The 19,378-nt window shown below is 41.1% G+C and overlaps 1 protein-coding gene across 3 annotated transcripts in view; it reads right to left on the bottom strand.

The window, feature by feature from the left end:
• The window catches only part of UBN2 (ubinuclein 2), a 51,418-nt gene extending 34,465 nt beyond the window's left edge, over positions 1 to 16,953 (bottom strand). For 2 of the 3 annotated variants that reach the window (XM_057430583.1, XM_057430600.1), the window contains exons 1-3: positions 16,167 to 16,953; positions 11,569 to 11,661; positions 5,939 to 6,040 (exon numbers count right to left, since the gene is read on the bottom strand). In XM_057430583.1, the coding sequence (XP_057286566.1) occupies positions 5,939 to 6,040; positions 11,569 to 11,661; positions 16,167 to 16,625 (654 nt within the window). In that variant the 5' untranslated portion in view covers positions 16,626 to 16,953. The remainder of the gene's footprint in view (positions 1 to 5,938; positions 6,041 to 11,568; positions 11,662 to 16,166) is intronic. The other variant, XM_057430590.1, reaches the window with a different exon arrangement.
• Positions 16,954 to 19,378: the final 2,425 nt, after the last annotated feature.

Genomic DNA, 19,378 nt, shown 5'->3' with positions numbered 1-19,378 from the left:
TTACTCCTACATTCTTGATGTACACAAAAGCCAGATGTCTCAGGTTTTTTCAAGTTCCTATGCAGAAGTCAAGTTTTCAGTTTTCCTAGTTGCCCCACTGATATTAAATACATGAGCAGTCCTAAACTACCTGGTTGAAACCCAACACCAGAAGATGGAACTAAGAAAAAAAAAAAAAAAACCCCCAAAACACCACCCTCCCCCCCCAAAAAAAAGGAAAAAATTTAAGAAATTATTTATTCCTTCCTAACAAAAAAATTATTTTACAGAAGGAGCAAGAGAACATTACTGTTGCAGACTTGTTCTGCTAATTCAACTACTTCTGTCCCTCTAGCCATAATGGCTCTTGATTAGGGGCCTGCTGGGTATATAAACATACTATTCTGCTTAATGCAGAACAGATACCTGGTTTATTTGTTTGGTACTCCATTTCACACCTTTATCTTGGGGTGAGGACGTTTAAAAAGCAATGGAATAATCTCCTAGTTGAAATTTGCCCTGGTATTCACACAAACACATATGACATGTCAGGTGCCAGCTGGCAGATCTACCCTGAAGACACCTAGGAAGCACGCAAGACTTCTTTTGTTAAAGGTGACATGGTGCACTCAGCTGAGTAAGCACTATTCTCCAACCACAGAATTTCCAAGACTGGGCAAAGTGACAATGAACAAGACAGACCACTAATATAAACAGAGAAATCCAGAGCCAACAAAACAGCTAATAAGCCAAATCTCAAGAAAGCTTTAATGTACCCTCATGTATTCAGAATGGATGAAGTTTTGCAATAGAGTTCTATAAAGTAAGCTCTTTCCATATAAAAAAATGCAGCAATGTTGAATTTATCTCTCAAACATAAAAGTATGTTTAATGCAGCCCATGCAGCATTTTCCTGTATATGCTTCTAACATTGGTGGGGTTCTTCATTTTGTTTGACATTCGATCTCTCTCAAGCAACAACACTGCCCTCCACAGCTTTGGATAAAACATGCTCCTTTGAGTAGAAAGGATGAGAGAACAACATCTGGCCCAGAATCTCACAAAACAAACAACAAAACAAAAACACCACCAAAAAAAAACCCAAAACCCAAACCAAGGTAAAAATTACCATCAGCTGAGCTCTGCCATTCTCCAGGTAGATATCATTCATGGCCACTGGCACACTAAGCTCTGATATTCCTCAAATGGATAACACTCTCATTGGGAAAAAACATCTCGGATATTCACAAGTCTTAGGCAAGATGCTCTTACTGGCAGCCCATCAGCTTAAACTTTTAGATCCCACCACTAGGAATACTTAAGGGGAAGCCAGGATGGGAGAGAAGAGGATGTTAAAATGAATCACACCTTTAATAAGCCTGGGGATAACAAGATGAAGCAAACCAAATTTATCCTGAAAAACATGAAAACTGTGTATTGTGACACAGAATTTTTGCGAAGACTAAGCCCGTATATTATGGAAAGTATTCTAGGCAACCTAGATAGAAAAATAGCAACTCTATTACCAGTGTGTTCAGAATTACTAAAAAATCAACATACAATCCTTGAAAGACTGTCTTTTAGAAGGTCTGACCTCTTGAGGCAAGATGCAGCTGAAGAAAGTGTTTTCCTATTAAGTACCTATTTTGGAGAAAATTTCCGTGTATGAGAAATGAGTGGTAGGCTAGTTTTCTCTACCCAGCATCACAGGATTCTTACGCTAGCACATTTAGAAGGCTGCTGTGGAACCATGAATATAGTTCACTGGGTTAAATATTGTCATATTGCCCTGAGTATCCAAAGTACTGAAGTGTATATGCTTCCCATTGCTCTTGTTGTTCATATATTGCTTCAGGTCCTATCAGTGTTGCTACCTGGTACTGCTGCTTCAAAAGACAGCTTTCACTGGTTACAGATTTCTAGGTAGATGATTCCTCCTCTGCATGGGAAGAAGTTCAGCTATAGCATACATGGGTGAAGGTGCTAGCTGGTCTTTGTTTTGGACGTGCAAATCTCACTACCTCTGATTAAGAGAAAATTGCATACTTTTACACCTTTTTTTTTTTTTTAAGATTACTTCAGATCTTTGTTCTGTATTACACAGCAGAAGGCTCAGAGAGCACTGTATTCCCCTGGAATTTCTTATCTATGTGAAGCTTACATTGTCCAGAAGGTATTCAAGTAAGTGAATATTCGGAGGTCATCACATCACCAAGGTGTCCAGCCAAATCAGGCTGATATGCATGTGTGCATGCAGGTAGAATAAAGCAGAAGCAGAAATCTACAGGAACATCATTCCACAAAGAACACAGTTCCTGTCAGTTTACACTATAGTAAAACCTACTTTCAACATCAAAGCAGTGGAAAGACTGAGGAGGGACAGCTTGCTCTGCCAGTTATGAACATTTTCTATATTAACAAGGGTCCTTTAAGATAAGCAAAGATTAGAACTTGCCATCAGACTAACAGCACATGTTAGCAACAGTAAGATGGTCTTGATTTACATTTTTTTCAAATGGAGAGTTCACAACCCACTGGCTACAAACACTCAACCCAAAAATATCCACTGATATAGACCGAAGCATGGATTTCCCATTTGCCTGCAATTGCAGCCAGAGAGGAAAAGAAACTTCTTCCAAAAAGGACCAGCTAGAAGTTTTCCAAGGAGGGGAGCAAGGTAAAAAACCTGAGCAGCATATATATCAGATTCATCCAAAGCAAGCAGCAACCTGCAACTATGCACTTACTCCTGTAAGAGGAGACACACCTGAAGGAAGATGGAAGGCAGAAACTTGACTGCATCACTTAGGGTAATTATGTACCCAAACCCCTTTCATTCAGTTGGCATTATGTCTGTGCCCACTGAAGGGCGCCCTTCCGGAGCCCTTACTTTTCTGTGTTTAGTTTCCCCCAGGACATTGAGGGTCTTAATGCAGCCATGCTGCTAATGTCTTTACTGCACTGTAGGTAAGTACTTATATTCTTTGCAGAGTAAACAATGAAAGCAAATCTTTAAGAAGCTTGTGCACAGTTTGCATTTACACAAAAGGCAATGTAAACAATGGCAACCTAGCCTACTAAGCACACCAAAATTTACCCTACTTCATCAGGGCAGGTACCAGTGACCTTTGAGGAGCTTGACAGGAAAAGTCTCCTCACTCAGGAAAAGCTCCCTTTTGTCAGCACTTTCCAAAAACTTTATTCCAGACAGGCATGTCCTGCACCTCTCTGCATTCCAACCCCATTAAAATCTGTTACCTGAGAACCATGCCATTAGCGAATTCCCTGCACTTGACCCCAATCCCTGCCCTCAGGAAAACAAGCAAAACAATTGCCTTCCTGGATCCTCGGAGGACCCAAATGCTGTTTGTTACATATGCTATTTGTTATATATACATCCATGTTACATGTATAAAATAGCTTAATTGGAAATGGATCCAAAGCAAGCAGAATTTCTTAAATACAATGCCTGCTAAAAACACACTTACAATTTTATTGATTTCTTGAATAATACTTCATGGCATTACTTCAAAATCTGGTTCTAGAAGGAAACTATCTCTAAAGCTATGGAATATATCTCTTTCAGTGCCAAAGAGCTCAGTATTCCTTTAACACCTGTGACAAGAAAAAAGGTCTAAAATTCTAAAGAAGCTTTCAATTATTTTTTTCTGGGGTACAGAGGGAGACAACAGGACACTAATCCTGTAGCAATTCAAGAGGCACTCTTACTCATTTTTCAAGTGTTTGTACCCAGGATATTATAGCTTTTTATGTGTAAGAAAGTTCATCTTCCAAAATGAAGCAAGTCCAGGCTGGGCCTGGCTCTTCCATTTCTCAGGGTACACTGTGATTTAATAGCTGGCTACACAGAAGATGAGCAAGCCAGACACGTAGATCTTTCTGAACACTTCCTATTTGCATCTGAGATGGAATGAGAAGTTTTGTTGAACTTAACTCCTACATTACAGGATCCTTAAGCTTTGCACCATAAACTGCAGCTGGCACGCAGTGCATTTTTTTTTTTCTTTTCTATACAGAAATGGGGGTGAAAGCAAAATAAGAGATGGTCTCTCTCTAGTCTGTATTTGTAATGCAGACACAAGGCATAATGATTTGTTCAGGAGAGCAATCTTTAGAGAATACACCATTCTCCCCAGTAGCTTCCACAGCTACCACATGATGCAACCATCTGGTCCCCTAACAACTGCCTTTTGTATGTTCCTGCAAGGAGTCTGGCAAAAGATATCAGAAATAAATGCTCCCATAAATCTAATGGATCTGCTGCTGGTAACAGCAGCAACACTGTAAGGAGTGTTCCACCCTGCTAGACTCCCACACTTCTTTGATAGACACCTGTACTGTTGAGTACTGAAAGTTATCCAAATCACGTATCAGATCTGTGATAGGTCACAATAAATCCAGAAAAAACAAGCTATAACTTGGGTTCTGTATGATAAAATTTCAAAACCAAGGATGGTTAACTTAAGCAACAGTGACACCCAGTAAGCCTATAGGCTCAAGTTGTTTCTCAGCAGGAGTGAAGAACCTTCGTTCATACTGAGCTGAAGATCAGAATCTGACCTTTGGAAAGGACATACAAAGGCTTATGCCCCAGTACTGTTCCAGCAGCACAAAAGAATTTGAGGGATAACAATAGGACACTTTTAATATTGGCAAGCTCAACTAAAATTTTAATGTAGACCAAGAAAAAGGACAAATTAATACAAGCTACAATAAGCACATACAGCAAACTCACTTTTCATGAAACTTGCTCATATGCCTTCGAGACCTACTTCAAAAACTAACAGAGATAAGCTCAGCCTGCTATCCACTGTGTAACTTCTTTTGCTAAGAAGGTGTGAGTTCTGCAGCATGCCTTCTGTGCACCACCCACAGTTCTGAAAAGCAGTATTTATTGCTACATCTATATGCTAGATACCTCACAGCTCAGTGTTCAATGAAGCTCTTTAAAGTTTTATGATTTCCTAAGTCTACTATTACATCCAAGTGGAGGTGCAACACAATGCACGCTAAGCAATGCACTTTACTTCTACTGTTTTTCTTCCTGTTTCCTCACAACTCCTTTTCATCGTCTTTCCATTCGCATTCAGACTTTCAGCCTCCTCCTTTTCAGAGCAGCAGATCACTGCTGTTTTGTCCAGTGTAACTCGTATCTGCAAGCAGTGGAGGAAACTGAAAGCTGGGTAAGTAGCAGATGTTTTTTTTCTAGGGGATGATGTTTGTTTTTACTTGACTAAACAGCATACCTTCTTCCTGGTATCCAATAAAGGAGAACTATAGGAGGTCTCCAAGATTTTAAATCATCCATTCTCTCTCCCAAGCTTCTTCCTCATTCTCACAAGTTCATATACTATCCCTAACACGTCTTCAAATGCCTCTTCTCTAAACCTCCTGATATGCCTGATATTGCCTGAACCCATTATCTTTTTCTTTTACCTCGAGATGTACTTTCGTTTCTGCAAATATTCAGACAAAATAAGCTGTAGTGTTGTGCTGTTTAACCAAGCTGTTTTATCTCAAATTTTTCAGACACTCGGTGAATGTTTAGAATAACCATCCTGTTCTTAGTTGGTTTTAAGAGCAGAATACCCTCCTGATCTAATGCAGGAAATCTAACACCAGTAATCTACTAACAATCCAGATAGCTGGTACAAGAAACTAAACAGAGCCAGTGTAATTTCAGACCAGGGTAAATGAAGGGCACAAATAATTTCTAAAGCTGGAAAATTATGCAGCCTACCAATGGCCTTCTTTATTATTGCAGTGCATAATGATATTTGAATGAGACTACAAATACAATCACTCGTTGGATTCCCAAACAGGGTGCCTTTTGGATCTATTAGTTATACACTGGCACAATTTTTCCCATACCTTTCTTTATTAAAAAGAATAAAGCACTCTCTTATTTCTTCTTGCTGCTATGATGAGGCTTACTTACTGCTTCAGAATTATCAATGAAAGGGTCTGTTTCATCATAACCATAACCTATATCAATTAGATCCTGCAGGCGATCCTTCCGATGTCTGTGGGGCTTTCCACCCTGAAAACAAAACAAGAGTTAGATAATTTAGGAAACATGGAAACAACATACAAAAGACTACAGAACATAAAATATTTGAGGGATGGTCATTCAGGGAATTATTAGTTTTGCTTTCTTGAAGATGGTCTATACGACTTAATAAAAACTTTCACACAGGAATGAGTTCTGGTAAATGTGCCTCACCAGAATCATCCCTAAAAGGCATTCAACTAGCCACCTGATTTCTGCATTACTGAAATTTTCCTAACATTTCCTATTTAGAGAAGTTTCACTGTTTTATGTTTTTAAAGCATAGTGATAGAACTGTTAGTGATAGAAGGGCTGGGATAATTTAGAAAGTGTTAAGTTTTTCAGGATATTACAGAGTTGTTACAAAGGAAAATACTAATAGCCGTGCATTCAGTAAAGTCTTTCCCCACACAAAATAAACTGCTTCTCTACAGGAGAGTGAAGCCCAAGTCACAAATAAAACAATATTGATCTGGTACTTGCAGATATGGTGTCTATGAGTTTTCAAGAAATTACAGCAATCATATGACATAACTGAAGAAAAATGTGTTAAGATAAAATCCTGAAATGCAAGATCCATCACCTCAGTTGATAGGACTGGACATGACATGGTTACTTGAGTGACTCAAAGCCAGAAGGTGCATCACAGACTGCGGGCTCACTCGCCTCCAGGACACAATAAACTTCAATTTAACATGTAAGTACTTTTCTCACGTGAAAGTTTTATTGTTAAATCAAGTAAAAACTCACACCCAGCTCAAATATTCAGGGAATCTAAACTTAGTTATACAAATGGCAATCCACTTAGGATATAAGACCTACATTTCTGACTCCCACATACTGTTAGAACTGTCAAAGTCTTAAAAGATAAAATTCCGCAAAAGGCACCACATTTACTAAAATGCTAACTAGTTATCTTCAATGAATTCAAAAAGACTGCTCCTGAAGCTTCTCTGCCTCTACTCTACAGTTAAGCACATTTAAAATCTGAGTCTTTTCAGTTGTGACATCCAAATATCATAACTTGCTTGTTACTATGTATATGTAGACACTGTTCAAAGAAGGTTTCATCCTTGGTCTCATGAAAAGCCTAAGCATCTGAACACCTCCACTTTAACAATATTTTGCAAGAATTCAAGTTTGTAACTAAGTAAAGCATGTGCTCTTGCAAACAAAGAAGAATCTCTCAGGTATAATTACACAAATAAACACAATAGCCCTGGGAGGAGTGGGAGGGGAGAACCAAACTAAGTGCCATTTTTAATTCAGGTTTCCAAGCTATATTTCAAGCCTCAGATTTCCAAGCTAAGTATTCCTAACTTCCTATCATCCCCCTACAGTCACTCATGTCACAGGTGAATGTCTGCATATTCCCAAAACATGCCATAGAAAAGAGTTTGAATAAGAAAAAAAAAAAAAAAAATCTTCGGAAAAATAAAGGTAGCACTTAAGAGTTCTGTTTAACCCATGCAAAAGCTTACGTAATTCTCATGATCCTAACCAAGGCACTAGCAGGTTGACTGAAGAATGCTACATAAACTATACTTTACTGATATCACCAGTGTGTAATGCAATCCACCTCAATACCACATCTCTTGTTAAGACCAAGTAGCCACCAATATCCTTGTTTGCCAGTCCAAAATCCTGTTGCAGCAACAGCTATCCAATTATTTCAGTGTATGGGCATTACAAAAAATATTAAAAAACTCTCAATACATTCTGACTGCCTGTTATTCATAAAAACAGTGTGGATATGGAACAAAGTTAATGAAAAAGAAGTTCATAATACCAGAATGAAGAAAAGCAGGATTAAAATAGTAACCTATATTCAGACATATGAAAATATCTGAACCGCTTTATCTATAGGCAGAGAATTTTCTTCAGGCCTGGTTCACTTATTTTTAAGGAAGAATTTTGAAAGTCCATGTGATCAAGATGTTAAGGATGCACGACAACAGCAGAACTATATCATCAACTGCATCAGTGTTTACTATGCACCAGTTCAGGGATATTTTACCACTGAAGCTTTTCACGTTTCTCAAAACAGTTCCTCCAACCTGGTCCCACAACATAAGCAGTCATGATATTAGAGCGAATCAAGATGGCTAGCTCCCGAGGCTGCAAACAGTACTCATGCAAGTTTTCAAAAAACTCAATATGACTTCAATAAATTAACAGGACTAGACGGTGGCAAATACAACGCCAACTTCTGTGAAATCTCCCAAGGACAAAAAACAGTCTATAAACCAGTAAACCTGATTTCTACATTGGGCAAGTCAACAGAAGTTATAAACAACAAAACCAGCAAGCACAAGAAATATACATTCCAGAGCAGGGAAGAATTTTGGTAAAAGCAAGCAGTACTTCAGATACTTGAAAAAAGGTCCAAATATCTGTAAAGTCAAAAAACTATCAAGTGATAAGAGGGAAGGTCCACTCAAATTAACGTCCAGTTTAAGGCTGAATAAGTATTTCATTTTGGCAACGAAAGTAATCAGTCAAGTCACCTAGGGATGTATATTCATTCATCTTTAGAAGCAACAGAGAGGGCTAAGAGTTGGAGAAATTACAGAATGGTTTGGGCATGAGATGTCAAAATTGCTGATGACAGTAAATATACGAAGACAACTAAATAATCACAGACAGACCGCGCGGTTGTTCTTAATATGGTAAATCATCAACTGAATTCATTATCAATAAAAGTCGTTGACACAAAAGAAGTACAACCCAAACAAGAATAAATATGGTGTGCTCACAATTTCTTATTCTGCTCAGGAAGCACTGGAGTTGTTACACACAGTTCTGTGACATTTGCTCAACAATCAACAGCGGTCAAAAAAAAAAAAACATACCAAAAGCCCCACAAAACCTGGGACTTATAAAAAAAAAGGACAGAGGAAAAAAAAACAGAAGTCATCATTATACCATCAGTAAATCAGGGCATCCTACCATTAATATGCTTTAATTTAGAAACAGAAATTGGAACAAAAAAGGGAACAGTAAGCCAACAAGGATGTTTAAAATGGGATGCCACTAGTGTCTGATGATTGTTCTACCATCCATTACATGGACCTTTGTTTTGACCCAATAAAAATTCTTACATTAGGTACAATATTGTCCGAGATTCAACATACTGTTTTTACAACAGTGCTTGATTTAGTCTAGAAAGCAACAGTCATCAAAAGAACAAAAACTGGAACCATTCCAAACGGAGTTTTATGCTGATGTGTAAAACACACAGCAATTGGAGAAAAGTTCTGATCAAGTAAACAAACGGTACATTAACTTTATTGCATCTTACTTTATGAAAATATATTTATTCACAGGCTTTCTTAGTACCTGCAAGACATATCAAATACTGTACCGATTTGATTATGAGTACAGGAATTTATCTGAAAAGAAAGAAAAAGTTTTCAAAGAATACTGTTCTTCATGCATCAAATTTTTCATAAGTATTGCCACACGTGCTGAGATTCTTTTACTTCATTTTAATACAGATATAGATAGCAATACCTAATTAGTTTAAGTAGGATATAGTAATTCTTGCAAAGCTGATAAAACCAACAAAAAAAAAAACAACCCAACAACAACAAAACAAAACAGAAAAAAAATCCAAAACAAAACCAAAAAACCTCTACTTCTCTTTCATACAACTAGTGGTTATTTTTACACTAAAACACCATTAAAGAGAGAGAAAGGGTATTTAATTTGTTCTAGTTTAAGCTAAGGTGTGAACAGCTCACCACAAGAACGAAAAGATGGCTGGATACTGTCAGAACATGAGCAATTGTACTGGGTCAGCGTACAAAGATGCAATTTCTCTGAGCATGGATGGTAAATAGATTGATGGTTCTCTTATTCGAAGAGAAACAGCGCAGGGAATATCTAACACAAGAACTATTAATCACTCACCACCCTCAACGCGTATTGGCCCTAACATAAGTAGTTCTTTCTGCAGAAGACATTCCCCTTCCAGGAATTTTGTGGGGCTGAGGGGGGCATAGCAGAGGATAAGAGAAAGTATGGCAGAGAATGAGAGAAATGCAAGAAATCAGAAGTGCAAATAGTAATCAAGATACAAGAGCACTGTGAACTTAAAACTCTAATCTTACAAGTTTGTTACCTACTGCTTTCTAATAGTTAAAAGTATCTATTTGCCCCTTTTTATGACTATTGGGCATTTAACTCTGTTTTTTCTAAGCGTAACAACATGTTTTGTCCATAAATGTACATGTTTAGCTTTGATGTATGCATAAATGCATATGTAAAATTAAATTCCACTACCACTCCCTCCTACTTACATTGCTTTACGTGCTCTACACTAACTTTAATCTGCTGTAGTTAAGCAACTTGTTTTAGGGCATTATAAAATCTCTAACTTGTATTATGGAAATGAGTCTCCTAGAAAAAAACAGTTGAAACATTTTTTTTTCTCACATTCAAAAAACTAATTCATCTTTCAAATGAAAAAAAAAAAAAAAGAGGATTCTGGAACTGCCTTCTCAATTCACTGGGTATACTGGGTTCCACTAATCCCTCTAGAAGACCAAAATGATTCCTTTCAGTTTAAGGGTTTCTTTTGTTATGTATCACAGTAATTACTTCTACAGAATGCATAGGCTTGGCACTCAGAGAAATGTGACTTTGCAAGAAAGAAAAAAAAAAAATCCACAAACCACCAAAAAAAACCTTGAATAAACCAGACAAGAAAGATTTTAGTATGTATATTAACAGCAAAAGATACAAATGGCTGCTCGTTTCCCTTCTTTATTACTGAAGTACTCTATTAGTAATCCAGAATATCAACATGCCTAAGCATGATGATGAGTTTTGATTGCCAGCTCAGAATTAATCACCCAACCCTACCCATATGAATTCTTAAAGACCTGTTTGGGCGCGGTTTCAGTCAACATTTTCTGATTTCTACCTTCGTTTATTACTGAAAGCCTCTTTATGTTACTACCTAGTGTTGTTCAAGTCATTCATGCTACACTTTCAGGAGTCAGCAGAGTATCTTTAGGCAGCTGGAAGCTAGAAGATAAACTCATCAAGCAATGACTTACTATTCAACAATAACTTCCTATGGAAACATTCCAAACTAGTCAGAAATTCACCAAGATCCATCAGTATTCTGCTCAAACAGAAGAGCTGTTCAAGAGTGCACACCAGTATTACATAAAATTTCTTTCCTTCAGCACAGTATTTATCATTAATAATCAACCTGCATCTATTACTCAGTTGTGTTTACATAGGAAGCTCTTTGAAGAAGAGCTTCTCAAGCTATAACGTTCTATAGACAAATCTATTTAGCAGACTTGTCTAATAAGCTTGTAGCAGGTTCAAGCTGCTTAAATGAAATATCATGAGACTGTCGGCTCTGAAGTATAGAGAAGTTATTTGACACTACATTAGCAGCCTTACTCAGGAAAAAAGAAAAAAAAAAGGTGTTAACATCTCTACAGCATCGTAAGTTATCACTATTAAATATTTGCACATTTTAATTCAGGTAAATAACTCACATATTTTGCCTCAAACTTCTTGGCTAGCATTTCTACTTCATGCCGCTCACGCTGTTCATCATTAAATGGATCTTCCAAGTGAACAGATTTCTTCTGAAAAAAAGCAGAAGTCAAATATCATTCCATAAGAAACACTTTTAGTAGGGTTTTTATTAGAGGCATTCTATGTCAATAAACAATGCCCTGATAACTAAATAGCTGGATTTTATACTGAGTCCAAATACTTATTTTATTCTCTAAAAATTAGTTTGACCTATTCAGTTACAATTCAGTTACTTTGCTTCTAATGAGAACACAAACAGAAAAGTTAAGTGAAAGACAAGACTTACATTTTCCCAAGCATTCCACTACAACCTCAATTTTAAGCGTAAGCATAAGAGAACTATTGCCATTTGATATTTAAGAGAAAGAACCCTCTCTAAACAGAACTACCTTTTGCTTCTGCTTTCACGGGTGCCTCTTATTGGTGCTGTGATCCTTCCAGACACAATATGCAGGAGGTACCTGGTATGCTAATTAGCAGGGAAGCAGCCAGAAGACTATAAAGCTCAGTAAGTTGCAACCATAAATTAATTCCTTTAATTCTTGTATTGCTATCTTTTCTTCAGATAATTTCACTAATCATAGCACAAGTTCTACTGACGCTATGGCAGCTATGACAAGAGAGATTTAATATTCCAGCTGTACAAATAAGCAGGAAGTACATCCCCCCTCCCTTTTTTTTTCTTTGAGAATGACGTTTTCATTAACATGAAGTCAATATACAGTAATCAAGGATATACATAGTGTTTTGGGTATTTTTTAATAAATAAGGTATAGCAGAAAAACAGGCTGCTGTCTTCAATTTAAGAATTCAAATAACATCAAGCAATTGTTGGAAGGGGAGCTGAAGGAGGCACTAAGATGCTAAAAGACAATGGACTGGAGTTCCATTTTACAGAACTTTATGGATAGCAACTATAAGGCACATGGACCACTCATAAGTGAATAAATGAAGCTTTACAGCAGACTAAGAATGAAAAAGCAGCACCAAGTTCAGAAAAGCAAGATCCTTCCACACTATCAAAAGCCAATATATTGACTAAATGGTGACCAAATAATGGCAAATTAGCCCACCAGTATTGAGACAAATGTAATGAGGAAGGTAAGCTAAGCACAACTGAAAACACCACATAATTATCTTACATTTTCTAAATTAATAACTTAAAAGAAAAAAATCAGTAGGTTAATCCTGAAACATAAGTTGAAGTTACATACATATTTCCTGCAGGCATACTTAAATATAAAATACCACTCAATACATGCAGCACTGCTTTCTCTACCTTTATTTGGGAATACTACTAGGCAAATGTTTGATTTTGTTTAATTGTGAAATAGGACAAAATCTGGTAATTTAAGTGTTAACCTGCCTCTCCACCACGCTCAAAGTTGTAGCTGACTACCAGATGGATTAAGTAAGCACTACTGAAATCTCAAATTCAAGGAAGTTTCAGTTTTGACAGTTTCTGCAGGATGAATGACTCTGACTTTGCAGTAACTTTATGACATTACTTCAGTGCCTTCATACCCTAACTTGACTGAAGCCGTCTTGGGTTTCTGGCTCACTCGCTTTAAGTTTTACACACCAAGCTTCTATTGCACCAACAGAAAAGGCAGCACACTTCTGCCAGTTTTTAAAGAGACAAACTCTTCATCCACACCAACTTATTACTCGCATACAAAAGCTCTACACGCATAATTCCAACCAAAAGATGAACTCTATCAACACCCCTATCAAAGGATAGTCTCTTGATCAAGGCAAAAAAGCAGGACAAAGACAGCATGAGATTCTAACAAACATTTCCACTTGCTTCTGATTCAGGCTATGAACCCAAATTTGTAATTAAACAAATAAGAAAAAAAAAACCAAACAAAAAAACCCGAAACCAAAAAACCTGCACTCCTCCTGTCAAGTAAGTTTTGGGATTCTTTACCATTTATTAAAAGACCTATTAAAGCCATGTTTGAAGTTATTCCTGTGCATCAGCCTTTGCCTTCCCAGAACTGCCTGCCTATAGAAAAACTTTCTTGGTTGTTCCAGTTCCAAGCAACACAAGATAGAAAGACAAGTTCCCAATTTTGTAACATTGAACTTTAATGGGAATAGATATAAGCAAGTCAAGCAACTTCTTCAAGGGATTAAGAAGCCTGCAAAAGCTCTCTGAAAAGCCAGTCAATCTTCTACTACAAAACCAGTCTGCATAGCTAAGTTTGTATGAACTGTTCATTTTAAACTGAATCATTACTAAAAACAAAACAAAAAAAAAAAAAGGAAATCTAACACTCCACTGAAAACCACAGCATTAACTGCCCATTAGTTACTGCATACTTAGAAAGAGCAAATCTTACAGATTCTACAGAAAAGTGTAAAGGGCTGGCACTTCTTGGTCAAGCTTCATTTTAACAAAGTAGTTTTCTCTGCTGCATTAACTGGTATAAATTACCATAGCTATCCTACTCCACAAGCAGGATCAGTTTTCCTTTCACAATTTTTTTTCTATTTTAGGACTTTGAACAATTAACATAAATGGGTAGAAGACACACTTCTGTCATGCTAAGCCTCCTGCACTGTGCAGAGCAAATTCTCCTCTTGTATTTGCTCTAACTGGGAAGGAATCAGCATGCACTAATTTTACTTCTGGATAAAATGTGCTTGCCCTCACTTTTCATGCTGATTAAGACAAGATTTTAAGCCCTCCCTACCACATCAGAGTAGGTTTTCCAGCTCCTACCATATAGCAAACAAGAATGTAAACTGACAGGCCAAATACATATCAGTTTTTCTACAAGAACACAAGTCCAGAATCTCTGTAAGAGGATCACAATTTATAACACTGTTTTACATAATCAACTGATTGTTCCACATAGCTCAGCAAGACAGACCATTATGATCTATTCATTTAAATTTGGACTCTAGAGAGAGATGAAAAAAACCCACAACTTCTTATAAAGCATTTCTACGACTGTTTCTACCTTACAAGAAGTCTCCAATCCTATATATCCTCTGGTCCCAACTGTACCAAAAATCCCATAAATAAGTCCTTGTCCCCAGAAGACACGGAATTTACATCCAAAACAACATTCAAAAGCCATTTTTTCCATGACTATGTGTGATTAACAGGAAAAAGAAAAAAAGGCAGTTACAGAACTGCCAAAAGGAAAAGTCAACCTCCACACACTGAACCACTTCTAAACACTAACACAATTTTTCATAAGCAAACTGCTTTGAAAGATGGCACTTGACAAGGCAGCATGCTTATGCCACACCAATTCAGAGGAGTCGTAAGTGGCGCCGTTTGTCCACAATAGCTGTAGGACAGGATGAACAGAAGGAACCTTCTAACTCGCATTAGATCTCAGAGGAATTAAAATCACAATCATCGACTTTTCCGTTTTCCACATCTGAACACAATCCAGTGCATACACCCCTCCAACTAACAAACCAAAAGCAAGCAGGCTGCTACGTAGAGTTATACAGCATCACCACCTAGAAACACTTTGGTTCGGTAAATTAGAAGTTTCAGCCATTCTCAAGTTTGTGCTGGATGCAAAAATAGTGGCGATATCAGTACTCGTATTTGAGGTTTGCTTTTATCACCACAGCTATCAAAGCCTTCATAATAGTAGTTACTTCCTTGTCCCCCGAAACCTCCTCTGAAATCATGTACTGGAATTAAGAGGGACTACAACTATCTGAGTCAAGTGCAACTTCACTGGTACTCGTAACTCACTAAGGATGAGTGATTTAAGTGTGACCAGCTTAAGGACACACATTTCTCCTTCCTACTTGAACAGGGGGTCCTGCTGACTGGCTAATGCTGCTTACTTCTTGAAGTTATCTAGACAAGATCTTCTGAAAAACCGAAGTAGTTCGAGTACCAAATATTTTCTGGCTGGGAGGAAGAGTAAAAGTGAAAGTACTTTTTTTCTTGAACGAAGTTCTTAAAGAGTTACAGGCGAAGTTAGTTTCAACATTAACTCTCATTCACCACCATCACCCCTCCCAAAAAAACACCCTGCAGAAACTCATCTCCAAGTCTGCTAATGCTCAGTTCACTGCTTCCCAGCCTTATAGCAGAGCCGGGCTTATAACTCTCCATTTACCTGCATATAGCCTATAGACAACCCGGAAAACAGACCGGCATGCTAAAAAGTTTCGCCCAGCTGCCGGAAAAGGCTCCCAGAAAGGGAGGATGCAACACTACCGCTCCCCAGGCAGGCAAGGGGAGGGAACGAGAGCTGGGGAAAGCCGGGCACAAGGTACTGGCACTCCCCCGCCCATGCTCACAGCCAAAGCCAGGAGCCCTCAGCCAACTCAGGGACGACAAGTGCGAAGCCTCCCTTTCCGCCCATGGGCACGAGCTCAGAACGACTGCGAGGCCGCCGGACTTCCCCCCAGGACACCGCCCCGCCGGGTCGGGACCACCCCCGGGCAGCAAGGGGCGGCAGACAGATAGTGTTATCGGCGAGGCCGGGGACGTGGGCAGCCACCCGCCGGGAGGAGGAGGAAGCGCAATGGGAAGGGAGGGGGAAAGGGAGGGAAATGGGAGGTCCCGTACCCGCGAGTCTCCGCACAGCAGCAGCTCCGGGTAGCTGAACTCCACGCAGCCCTCCTCGGTGGGGTCCTTCAGCACCACCTCCAGGCGGACCGTCTGGCGGAGCGGGAGCGCCTCCTGCGGCGGCGGCGGCTCCTGCCGGCTGCTCTGCCGCGGCGGCGGCAGCGGTAGCTGCGGCGGCGGCAGCGGCGGCGGCTCGGGCCGGGGGGGCTCCCGCTGCGGCTGCTGCTCGGCCCGGCCGGTCTCGCGGGGTGGCTCCAGGCGCGCGGCGCTCTCGCGGGGCGGCGGCAGCGGCTCCGGCCGGGAGAGCTCGTGCGGCGGCTCCAACAGCGGCGCCTCGCGGCCCGCCGGCGGCGGCTCCGGCTCGCGGCCTGCCGGCTCCCGCTCCAGCGCCGGGCTCTCGCCCTCGCGGCGCCTCACCGGTGACAGACTAATGAACGGCACCCGGCGCGGCTCCGCCATCCTCCGCCACCCCCCCCGCCCCCCGCCTGCCGTTCGCCGGCCCCCGCCTCACGCGTTCGGTGACACCGCTCTCCGCGCTCCCTCCCACCGGCCCCGGCTCCTCCTCCCTCCGCCCTCCCCCCTCCGCCGCCCGGTCGGAGCTGCCCCCTACGTTCTCCTCGCCGCCTCCGACCCCGCCATCTTGGCGCCCCCCCACATAAATAGAAGCAGGCCCGCAGGCCGCGCAGGCGCACTGGGACCGCCGACGCTGACGCGCCGCCCCGCGTCGCTGTTGTTATTGCTCAGCTTCCCCCCGACGTCAGCGCGGCCGCCGGCGCCCGCCCCCAGTTGCCTTGGCGATGTGCACGCTGCCTGCCGGCCGCGTCTTAAAGGGCCCGCGGCGCCGACTGCCACCAGCCCGCCCCGAGCCGAGCTGGGCAGCCCTGCCCGCCGGCACGCCGTGCCGGGGCAGTGGCGGACGCGCCGCCGCCTTCCCGCCCGCCCCCTCGCCACCCGCGCCTCGCGGCTGGCCGAGGGTGACCGTTGGCGCCAGGGGAGCGGCCTCGGCGGGGATCCCTCCTCCCCTGAGGCGCCGCGCGGCCCCGTTGGGGCGGGAGGAGAGGAAGGGGCAGCCGCGGGCCCGGCCGCTTCGTTCCGACGGGGCGGCGGGGAGTGCGCTGCGGGTATTGACAGGGCTGTGCAAAGCTCGTGTTCTCGGGGCACCGTGGGACCGCCGTGGGGGCCGCGGGCCTGGTCAGGGGAGGGTGCTCTGAGGCCTCTGGAATTGAGCAGCTATAGGTCAGTCACGAGAGAAAAGCAGCCCTAAATCCTGAACAGGATCGAGAGTGAAGCTGGGGGGGGGGACGACACCAACTGTTTCCTGGCTATGAGGGTGATGGTGTGAACGCATCTTGTCCCAGGGGTGTCAAGACACACTCTGTGAAGCCCTGCTGGATCGGTTGGGAAGACGAAGGTTTGACAAAATTGCCCCTCTGTAAAGTGTTGAGCCCAGCTAGCTCCTGCAGAGCAGCACAGGCTGCTCTGGCCACCAGACCATCTTCAGAGGTTGCGTGTTCTGCAGCTATGCCTGTTCTGCAGGACACCAGCTCTGCTTGCAAAGAGAAGCTGTGGATTGGTGAGGGGAAGAGTTGGCCTCTAGGCTGGGCACAACGCAAGGAAGGCAGGGTATGAGCAGCAGGAGCTGCCTACAAACAGTACAAGTGTTGCAGTCTGTCACCACCTACTTTGACAGCCTGATGGCTGGTACTTCCAGATGGAGGTATTCCACCAAGGCACTGCCAAGTTTCAGGAAGCTATGAACATCTTCATGTGCATTGCGTTCTCCAGCTTTGCTGGAGCAGAGAGAAAGATGTTATTTCTTGTTCTTTTTTAGCCTCAGAAATACTACGTAGGAGAGTTGTTCTTGTTTTCAAAATGTACTCATGCAGCGCAAATGTAATTTACATATGTATATTATTTGGGATAATTCTAGCAGGCCATTCTGTACAGCACATTACTGCACTTCCCAAACTGCATTCATTACAGAGCTTGATGTTCTCATTGCATGTGAATTCTTTTAACTTGACTCCTTACTTTCATGTAGACTCCAGAGAGGATCCATGACACTAAAACTGTGTTACTGAAAGTTATGATTTTGCTAACAGGGAATGGAGGACATTCCAGAATACTGCTTACAGCAGGAAGTCAGTGGAATGATTGACTGATCTGACAATCATGGGATGTCTCTTTCTGAAGCTTGAAAGGCTTTGTTGAGCTTTATAGTCAAAGGGACTTGTTTTATCTTAAAACCCTGCATGTTCTAGTATGACTAGCAAGCTTGGAAGAGGTATTCCTCAAATGTATTTTTACTTTCAGCATCATAATAAAATTATTTAGAAATCCCACTTGTTCTCCTGGCGAGAATATCATAAAGCTATCTGATGATGCACTTAACAGGCAATGTATTTCTGGATTCAAACCGAGTATCACTAAGCTCCAGACCTGCAGATCCTGCTAGGAAGATACCAGTTCTCATCAAAGTTTCTATACAGTCTATATCATTAAACCCTGTGATAGTAGAAAGAGGCTTTTCCTCAGCGGTCAAAAGTCTTGTGTAGAAGTCACGGGCTCTTCTGCAGCTCTGCTAAATGCTTGTTTTCAATTATCAAGTGGGAGACTAGACATTGAAATAAGTACAACAGTTTTTGTTTCTGCAGATAATGCTTGGACATATGCATGGAAAGGGATGAAAATAAGCTGTGCATTTTAAGTATACAACTTCAAACTCCTGTCTTTCAGTCCCATAAGACATGTATTCAGAAGTAATGAATGTAGAACAGGTTACTGAAAATTAAGGAAATTAAGATTGCAAGTGTCTGAATTCAGTATTTTAAATTATCTTGGTTGTAGTGTAGATACATCTGGAAGCACATCCAGGTCAGATTTCTAACACACTTTTTAAGTAGGAAAAAAATAAGCTGGATAGCAATAACTCAGCAGACCTGTGATAGGACTACAGAGAAAACCAGTTCTTGGAAACAGTTTCAGGTGGCCATTTGCTCTAAATTATGAGATTGCAGACTTTGATAGTAGAAGCAGCCTTTCATATCTAAGGATTTGTAGATATTTACTGGTTTGTTTATATACCCCCTCTACCTCTCTTCTGGCGGCTTAGTTAGACAAATAAGCCCTCACATTTATGTTGTCTAACCTCTGAGCATTTTGGAGCACACTTTTTTTTACGAGACTCCACGTTTGTTTTTGCAACTAGGAGA

The sequence above is a fragment of the Pezoporus wallicus genome, unplaced genomic scaffold (assembly GCF_028554395.1).
Source record: "Pezoporus wallicus isolate ANWC-B61680 ecotype Strahan unplaced genomic scaffold, APGP_CSIRO_Pwel_v1 scaffold_3294, whole genome shotgun sequence".
Classification (NCBI taxonomy): domain Eukaryota; kingdom Metazoa; phylum Chordata; class Aves; order Psittaciformes; family Psittacidae; genus Pezoporus; species Pezoporus wallicus.
Note: the sequence above shows the minus strand (reverse complement) of the source record. Positions and strands in the feature narration are given on the sequence as shown.